Source organism: Atta cephalotes (genome assembly GCF_000143395.1).
Source record: "Atta cephalotes unplaced genomic scaffold scaffold00055, whole genome shotgun sequence".
NCBI classification, from domain to species: domain Eukaryota; kingdom Metazoa; phylum Arthropoda; class Insecta; order Hymenoptera; family Formicidae; genus Atta; species Atta cephalotes.
Window position 1 is genome coordinate 333,817 of NW_012130119.1, and position 10,107 is coordinate 343,923.

At 34.6% G+C, this 10,107-nt stretch overlaps 1 protein-coding gene across 1 annotated transcript; it reads right to left on the reverse strand.

Annotated features, from left to right (window-relative positions):
• Positions 1–4,981: 4,981 nt before the first annotated feature.
• LOC105623267 (bone morphogenetic protein 2-like) lies at positions 4,982–8,025 on the reverse strand. Its single transcript, XM_012204665.1, has 5 exons — positions 7,822–8,025; positions 7,262–7,418; positions 7,008–7,153; positions 6,391–6,492; positions 4,982–6,049 (listed from the first exon to the last, which is right to left on the reverse strand). Exons 1-5 carry the CDS (start codon positions 8,023–8,025, stop codon positions 4,982–4,984), a joined length of 1,677 nt encoding a protein of 558 aa, XP_012060055.1.
• Between the last annotated feature and the right edge of the window lie 2,082 nt (positions 8,026–10,107).

Consider the following 10,107-nt stretch of genomic DNA (forward strand, 5'->3'; position numbering starts at 1 on the left):
TTAGTGACAGTATTGAAACTAAATATTTATTAAAATTAACTATATTTTTTCTCAGTATAGAAATGGACGTAACATTTAGCGCTGATCCTTTTACGACGGATGGAAAGTTTCATATTTTTCTCCAAAAACATAAAATATAATGAGCTTTCCTACGCATCCTACGAAATCTTTCAGCAATCGCAGGGAATGTTCCCCAAAACTGTTGGATAATGATGTGCGTGCGTGTGCGTTTCGCGTGCGCCATGCACGCCTGCGTATTACGAGGATCTAAATACAACGGTGGAATGCAGCGGAACGCGTTCCAGTTATTTTTAGTCGAGCCGATTCGAAAATACACCCACTGCGGATTAAATATAGTCGGGGATATGCGTGTCCGCGAAATGCACGCGGCGGCACGCGAGCGATCTCGAGTGACGAATGGAACATGCAAAAATGTCCTCAGACCTGCTCCTCCAAGTGATATGATACTTAAGAATAATTACTTTGAATAATAAGTTAACTACCTACTAACTAACTAGTTTACTAACCTACTTAAGACAATTTCAAATATAAAAATCCACTACTGAATACCGGTCTTCGATCGATTCTTATATTTGAGATTGTCTTAAGTAGAAAGACCAGGGTCAGTTGACTGTGGGAATAAGTAGAATAATCGAGGCTACATTAAAAACAAAACACGCGAGGCACGCGTAAACGTGACTGAGCACGCAGTAACGATTGCCGCTCAGTCTGCTGTAACATTTTGTTGCGAACACATCTATGAAGTTATGCTACAATTTTAAAAAATATATACACCTAAGTAAATATTTTTATTCTTAAAGTTTTTGTTTTATAATTGTATATAGATTGTCTGATATGTGATTTCTGCTTAGATAGTAAGTGTAGTTCTTATTTAATAAAGTCCAACAGATTTTGTTTTTTTATGTGTCTTTGTTATCGTATATTGTTAATGTTTTTGTAAAAAATAAACTAAAGGATAGGGAGGGTTAGTAGACTAATCACAGCATGGAACTGTATGATTCATTTAGTGACGACTCTTATAGTACTTACTCAAAATTTTATTTTTTTAAAGAAATTTTCCTGATGGGAAATGTTATAAGTTTAGTTCTCTCATGTCCAATCTCTCGGAAACTAGATTCATTCGACGTGTTTTTGCACGAAATGAACAAATTTTGCAAAAAGAAGCATTGTTTTGCCCTGCGAAGCGAACGTTTGTGTATAAAATATATTTTTATAAAAGTTTTATTAATATGTAGCCAAAGATGTAGCTTAAAATACATTAATCTTTATTTTAATAATATAATCTTAGTCAAATTAGTCTGATCCTGAGGCTAGTTGAATCAGATGGAATGCATTAGAAAAATACATTTTTTTTCATATTAGTTATCAGTTTTTATTATTAAAATATCATTAGGTAATCAAATGTATGTAGTAACTGGTGTAGAATTCATTTTTTCAATAAGTCTCTTAATTTTGTCTGTAAAAATTCGAAACTGAAAAATGAGTCTATTAGCCCCAGCCTCCCCTACAGACTTAAAATGTCATAAGCCAATCAGAAGGCTGTAATTAGTATCTTAAGACATTATTTGAGACGATCTTAAAATAAGAACGAGATTATGAATACTGCCTTGAGACACGAACAACGAACACGAATCAGTGTCAGAAGAAGATATAATATAGAACATAGAAGTCTATACACGAAAAGAATTTTGTGGAAATTTAGCTAGATACAGATGTGGAAATAATTTTGTTGGATCATCAAAATAATTATATAGAAATCTCAAGCATCTTGAACAATGGTATAAGTTATAACATTCTGTACAGCAGTGTGAGCGTTTTATATAATTATTTTGATATTCTTAACAGAATTATCTTTACAGACCTGTATCTAGTTTTTTTAGTACATCAACAAACCATCCTTTCTGTGTATTGCGATATAAAATCTGTAGATACTAAAGAAAATATCAAGACAGTTGTCTATTATTTATTACAACTTTCTATATCAACGAAAAATAAAAACTTTTAAATAATTAATATATAAAATAATCACAATAAATAGATTCAATAAATTATAATTAAAATTTTCATAAAAGCTAGTTGGTAGGTGCTTACAAATAATTAATACTTAAAAATAAACTATTCTTTCTTAAATCGATTATATTTGTTGAAATAATTGTAAATTTAGACATATCGTAAAATATGTCATGTTTAAAGAAAAATGAAAAGAAATTGTATAATACATTTTTTTTCATTGTGAATTACGCTTCTACGCATTTTTACGGAAATAAAGGGGAAGGGGTTGAAGTGAATGAATATAAAATTAAGACTAAATAATGAGACCTCCTCGTGGCCCTCGTTACGCTGGCACGTGTGCTAAAAACGAAGAAGGTCACAGTATATGCGAGGAATGATGGGGAGGTAGGAGGAGGGAGGGGGAGGGGGGAGAGGATGAAAACAAGCCGGGGTACCAAGTGACGTTTCGTCGAGCGAATACACCGCGTGATCGCCTGTAATTTCGTTCAATCTTGCGAAATTGCGCGATTTCACCGCGGGACAATTATTCAATCGAGATTTTGATCGCGTCTTATTTTACTCAATCTCATAGGGTCGCAGACAAGGCCGATTACGATAATAATAAAAATCCCGTGCGATTTACCATTGCTGGAAGAAATTGCGCGTATTCGCAAAAACGATCACGATTTTCCTGTTTCTCAATTTTTTACTTAATCCTCTATAACGTCACGTGGAAATTATATATTTATATATCTATATTTTTTTAAGTGTTTATGAAAAACACTTTTACAATTGTTGTAAGATGCTTCGATATAATTGATTTATACATTTGGATCCAATGAGAAACTAAGAGTAAGAATCAATCACAAAAAAAAACACTTATATAAGAGTGTACAAAGTTATTTAATTTTTCTGTTAAACTCAGCCAATATTTCTCATTTATTGATTTGTATAACAAGCAGGAAAATAAAAAATGAATTAAAATACATTTTTTATCAAGGTAAGGAAGTAAACAAGGTTATTGCGTGCAATCATAACGATAATACAATCGAGCGAAGCTCGACCAGTAGTGATCATTCGCATTCCGCGGCTGCAATCATTTCTGTAATCCGAGATGCGCCGCGCCCGCCGTTGACGATCGTAGTTGTCAGCCGGTCTGCCTCTGTAAATTATCATCTCAGCAATTTCGCTCCCAACGAAAACAAGTATGAGTGCTCAGTCGAGGAGGACGCATCGCGACGAGACAATAAAAAGACAATGCGCCGTTCGTATCCCGCAAGATTAAAACCTAATTTACAATGTTCTTTGCTTTCTATTTCTTATTACTTTTAATCACTTTTTACCTCTTGCCTTTTATTCTGTTTCTTCGTTTTCTGTTGCCCAAGATAAAAGTTGATGACCTTTGGAAGAAACAAACACGTGATATTGAGATAAAACGGGCGTGAAAACGGAAAAAGGTAAAAGGTAATAGCGAATTTGGACTAATGTATCAATGCATATTAAAGTTGTTGTACACAGATATAAAAATATGTAAAATAGATATAAAGGAATATAAATATTTACATAAAAATATAAATATAATATTTAATATAATATTTAATATAAATATAGAAATAAATAGAAATAAATTAAATCTTCAACACACTTTATTATACAGTTAGATAAAATATGTAACTGAGAAACAGGATGTAAAGAGCACATTGTAGATTAAGCTTAAATGCGTGAATATTCGCGAAATTCGCGAGAACATGAACATTGTTGGACTTCTCCTTTTGGAAGATTCTTTTCATCTGTAAAAGAGAGATCGGGGTTTACGGTGGTCAATAATTCGAATCACAAGTCGCTTGAATATCATTTTATTTCTATTTTTTTTTTATTTTCGTTATAAATAAATTCGATGAGATGTGTCGGTGCTTATATATGTGCACGCATAGCTGAGCAATACCCGCCTAAGTCTACGTTTACAATTATAGCAATAATTTAACGGCGCTACAGTATATTCTAATAGTACACTAATCAGATATATATACTTCATTAATCATATATGTATATGTTATTGATTCTATACGGCATACGTGCACTTGGGAATGTCTTATGTACAAAAGTAGCTGCGAATGGCGTGTCGATTACTCATTACAGGATCGTCACGAACCTCCGGGAATGACAGCCTCAAGAGAATTCTCCGTTAATTCATTAAAAGCCATAATTATATGAGACTTGAATTAGTAAAAAAGTTAATAAAAAAGATCAGAACACGTTATAAAAATGTACGGAATGAATTCCGATCTAAATTATTCTTTTTTTAGAAAACTATATATAAATCTATTCTAAATTTTTTGGTCTTAAGAGTGAAAATTCTGTCACTCTTTTTTCAGAGTGGTAGAAGTTTCAATTTTTGATCTCAAAGAGTGAGATTCCATTTTAAAGAATTTAAAGAGTAGGGAATAATTGAACAATTTCGATCGGAATCCATTCCAATTCCACAAATAATGGTCATAAATAAATGTTTAAGCCGCTGTTGTACTAAACCCTTTAACACCAAAACAGTCGAATAGGAGAATCAATCGCCATCGATCAATAATCTGCCTATTTACAATGAGAACGAATTATTTCGTAATTCTTATTTAACTGCAAGAAAAAATGAGGTAATGATCAACTTGTTTATTCTATGCCAACATTTATGAAAACATTATCATCTCAAAATTTAATCTCCATCTTGCGTATTACAATATGAATCTCCATTCCTACTTCAATAACTTAGCGATTCAATAACTTAGTTTCCTTTAGCGCAACAGAAAAGAATTAATTCATCACGAATCAGATCTAAAAGCCTAGACTTATTTTCTCTATTTACCTCTCTATATATTTCTTCCTTCCTTTATCATTGTTTTCTTCACACAGTATTTATTTTAATCATGGCTGAACACCTCGGAAGTGATCAGGTTTTCCTCCCTCTCTTTTTCCCCTCTTAACGACATCCGCAATGGTCCGCAATCATGTCCTCGTATATCTTGAGCACAACGTTCTCGTTGTCATCGTAGAAGAGAATGCTGATGCTGAGCAGCTTGGTCGGTACGCAGCAGGGCCTTTCGACGCCTTTGGCCATCTTGTGTACGATCGCCTGTATTGTCGCATGATTCGTCGGCCGTTGGTTTTGGCTGAGAGGCGGTTCGCACACGCCCTTGCATTGATACGCGGAATAGCCAGCCGGCGCGATTATCGAGAACAACCCGATGTCGTGGAAGTCCACGTAGAGCTCGTGCCTCGTGCACTCGATCGCGTTTTCCGGTCGCTCCGGTACAAACAAGCTCTGGCTGCTCGCCGATCGCGCCGGTCGATGACGTCCTGTGTCGACCGACGTCGATCTGTTCCTTAACACCTGTCCCAGCTTCTCGCGAAACATCGCTCTCTCGTAGATGTCCATCGACGTGAGGATTGGTGTGATCCGTGAGCAGTTTTTTGACACGATACCACAGGAAGTGCGTTTTCGAGAGAACGTCGAGTCGCGACGGTACCTCGTCGTTTCTAGAGGATTGTTGTAACGAGAGATTTCACCTTGTTTCTTCTTTTCGTCTTCCTCCTCTTCCTCTTCTTTATGTCTTTTCTTTAGCCGCTGGAAAAATTTCGACTCGTGTCTGTTTACCAGCAGAACTTCTTCAGGCTGACCGTTGCCTTCCTGTTGCCTCTTGTGTCTCCTGTAGTGTTTGACACCATCATAGTCGTTCTCTAAATCGATCTTCTCGTTTTCCGCATTCTTCTTGTATATTGGACCTTTTTCATGGTTCTCCTCTTGTTGGTTGTCATCTTGTTTTTCGTATGCATAATATCGCGGCCCAGTTACCGATCTTTCACTGGACCGATCACTACTATCATCATCGAAGAGCACCAATATCGGTTGCTTGCTATGGTGGTAATCATTTCGGCGGGAAAACTCCACCAATACCTCGTCCTGGAATAGATCCTGAGTTGTCACCAGGAAACCCAGATTCGGCTCGCCGCTCATCCAGTCGAGGATGGCTTGCTTCACGTTGAATATCTGTATACAAAAACTATTGTTGAATTATCCAATTCAACGCGATATGTTAAATATATTTAACCAAGTAGTTGACATTATTTTTTTAACGAGAATTACTGAAATTGGTCAAATTTTATTGAATGAAAATATCAAATTGCATTTATGATTTTTAATTCTTCTAGATATGAATAATTTGATAAATTATCATGACAAACTTTTAATTTAAAAACTTTTAAAAAACTTATGTTTAATATTTGACTATTTATAATATAATATTTGATTAAAAATTATTATTGATCTCGATGAAATTATCATTGCGGAAGGAAATAAATGTCAATGTTAAATCATTATATTATTCTCACCTGCCAACCGGAAGCGTGCGTACCGACATAACGAATATTCAATAATCTGTGAAGATCTGGCACATCAAGGCTGCGATTGTCTAGGACTTGATACACTCTTATCTATGTATATCAAAGTTTACATTAGAAAATTTATATTAAGAAATATGATAGATATTTCAAAAATAACAAAAAAATTATTTTAGTAAGAAGTAATATTTTTCAAATTTTACACTTAAATTAGTTGTTGAATAAACAAAATATTAATTTTTTCCAAATATTTGTAACTAATTGGTAGATATTGCAATGAAATTTTAAAAAATACTTATATAAAAACATTTAGATTTTGATCACTTTTAATTTTAATTTATAACAATAAAAATAGTAACAAATAATGCAAATAAACTATAAAAATGTGTTGCCTAATAAAAACAGAATATTATTAACACAACTTTTACATGTATAATATACTTTGTTTAAAATATAAATATTAATTATAAATTATAATTAATTATAAATTAATTATAAATATGTGCTATCGAATCTTCTTAACACATCAACACATCAAGTTCACACGTTTGATTCACATGTAAAGATTGACAGGCTGATCGACGACACTGATCGTGCCAGGCACTTACAAGATAATAAGGCGACACAGACGTTAATGGATGTACATTCCTCGATGGTATTTTCTTCCGATAGAGATGAAGCTCAGCCTCCAGCACCGATTCGTTCATCTCGAGTCCCGAGACGTTAAAGAAATAGAAGTTCGATAAGAAAGGATCTACGTGCAAAACAACGAGAAAAATGTTTAAATGTCGCGATTCTCGCTCTCGACAGTGAATTATGTGACTTCCGCGAGTGTTTAATGATTATATACTGAAAGAATTACCTCTTTCAACGAAGCTACGCACGATTCTGGCGTTATACGGATTCCGGCCTCGCGTAACTCCGCTGGGATCGGCGATAGTATTGTAGAGTTCCATCATGAATTGCGGCGGTATCTTGCGATGGGCCAGATTCTCGTTCTGACTCCGAATACCAAGGATCTGCAATGCGTTCATCATTTTACTGTTAGTGTGAAACTTGGAGATTTCATTATCTGAAGATGGCAAATCGCCACTTCGGGCCGGATGATTGTTGCTTGATTTTCTCATTTATTCTCGTAATTCTTTAAATTCTTTGGAGGAATCTCACTCTAAAAAGCGAAAATTGAGCCAGTTTTGAAAAAGACTCAATTTTCATTTTTTTATGTCCGATTTCTTCATCTCTAGATAACTTTGTTCATAAGATATCTTATCTGGATAAAATTGTTGATAACTTAAGGAATAAAGGAATTAGCTATAAGAGACTTTACTTTTTAGAGTAAAATTCACTCTAAGCATTTTAGAGAGTATCCGATATGTCACGATTATGGAGAACATTTGTCGCGACGAAGGTTGTCATTATCACCTCTTGTATTTTCTGCAAAGCCTCTTCTCGTTGAGGCGCGAAATCATTCTCGTCTGCTGATTGAACGAAGGGCCACAATTCTCTGAGTTCTTGCTCGAGATCATCCCTGTCTTCAGTCTGAAGATCCAACTTCGCGTTAACGTTGCACAGAGACGTCAATGAGAATAGCAGCACTAGGAAACAGCATGACGCGCTTCTCGTCATCACCGTCGTGGATCCACGTATTGTGATAAGAAAGAAGAGAGGTTCACTCGCGATTCTATCGAGATCCGTTTCCTCGAGCGCGTGTTGTTTCACTTTCAATCCTGAGGAATCGCACGCGAAAATCGGTCGGCACTGTTAACGTCGTCGTGCATCAGCTTATTGTTTTATCGCGAGAAGGATAATCTCAAAGGAGCTCTTTCTCTCGAGTCTTTATTTGTCTTTATTAATGTGGAAAAAAAAATGATAGAGAAGTATCTTCCACGAAGGAGATTTTGCCGAACCGAACGGGATGCTAAGTGGCATATGGGATGTCTTGGCCGCGAGGAGTCACCTTTATGCTACTCCGAGAGTTGCCTCCCCCGCAATTCGTTTGCCCCCCCGCGATGTTGGCTCTCTTCTCGCTTCTTCCTCGCTGTCGTTGTTATCGTTGAATGGGGATCCTCTCGATTTTCGCGCATTATTAATGTTTCCCTTCGTCAATATTTGTTTGCTACGTAAATTATATTAAAAAGTGTTCTACTGGAGAAAATTGAATATTATTATTTTAGATAGGAAAGGTCCTTCTAAACCTGCATCTTTTGAAAACCCTGTCGAAAAGTTTACATTTAATAGTGAATTAATAGTGAAAGATATTCTCATTAAAAAAATTATGCGGAATTTTCAATTTTGATAGAATACATTTTTATATATTTTTAAATTTATAATATCAAAACTAATTTGTGTTATTGTTAAATTTAATTATTTCTATGAGTCATCATTGTCGAATATGTTGTTAATTAAAGCAATTGAGTTTTATTCAAGAAAATATATTAAATTTCATTTAATTTAATTTATTTACTAAATGCGCGCGCGCGCGCGCGCACACACACACACACACACACACACACACACATTTTACTATGGACGTTGTTTACTTTGAAATCAACTGTACAGATAAATTGATTTACATTTTGACACACACACTGAAAAAAAATTATTAAATCTTAATACATATTTCTTTAAATAGTACTAAGTAATCAACGTTAACTTCAGTAAATAAATATTTATTTAGAAATAATCAAACAAATATTCATTAAAATTTAGTATTTTTTAGGGCATGGAAATAATAAAAATAGTAAAATATTATTTCATTCAAGGAATTAGGTCATAATTGTTCCTTTAATATTTAATAGTGTAGGAAAAGGAATGTTAATTAATTCCTCTGATTAAGATTTGCAAGGGAACGATTTACGAGCACTTTTTACGATGATCGATTAACTGGTCAAAATCGATGAAAGAAGCGAGAAAAGCTTTAAAAAGACCGAGAGATATAAGGTCGCGCTACAACGATGACATCGCATGGCTATTAAAAACAGCAAGCGCTTCTTAAATTCCGCGGATTCGTAAGTGCCGAGTTATGTGATTTGTCACGCGGCGATATTTAGGCGGATTTGACGTCGACGATTTATTTGTCCCTCTCTAACGAGAGACTCGCGAGGGCCGATTATTTATTTCGATAAATTTTTCTTGTCTGTCAACTGTATTTTCGTACGATTTTTATTTTTCTAAGCTTTATCCGATTGCGGAGCCATTCGCGTTGCATTGTCGGCCAATAATCACGTTATGCAAAATCTCGCTTATCGATAAACGTCCACCCACGTGGCGGATCAACATCGTCACACGCCTAGATTCGCAAAAGCGAATAATATTTATCAATTGTTGGACGCGATAGAGTTATACTTACCGAGGAATCTCTAATTTTAGCGCGTGGTTGACTCTATTGTAGTAAACAACTTTTCGTGGGTGTGTCCTACTAAAATTGGGACAATCACGTGAAGGAGGTTGATTTGCCGCTTTAATGCAGATATAATGTAAGTGCACAAAAAATCAAAAATGTCCTCGTCAAACTTGTTTCCTTTCATAAAAGCTTCATTATCGCTTCATATAGATTATATATATATATATATATATATATATATATATATATATATATTATATATATATAGAGTACANAAGAAGAAGATATTGTCTTATTAACTAAACTAATTATTGTTGTATTATTTACTTCACATAGTATTAGTTAGTACATATNTACTAGACGTA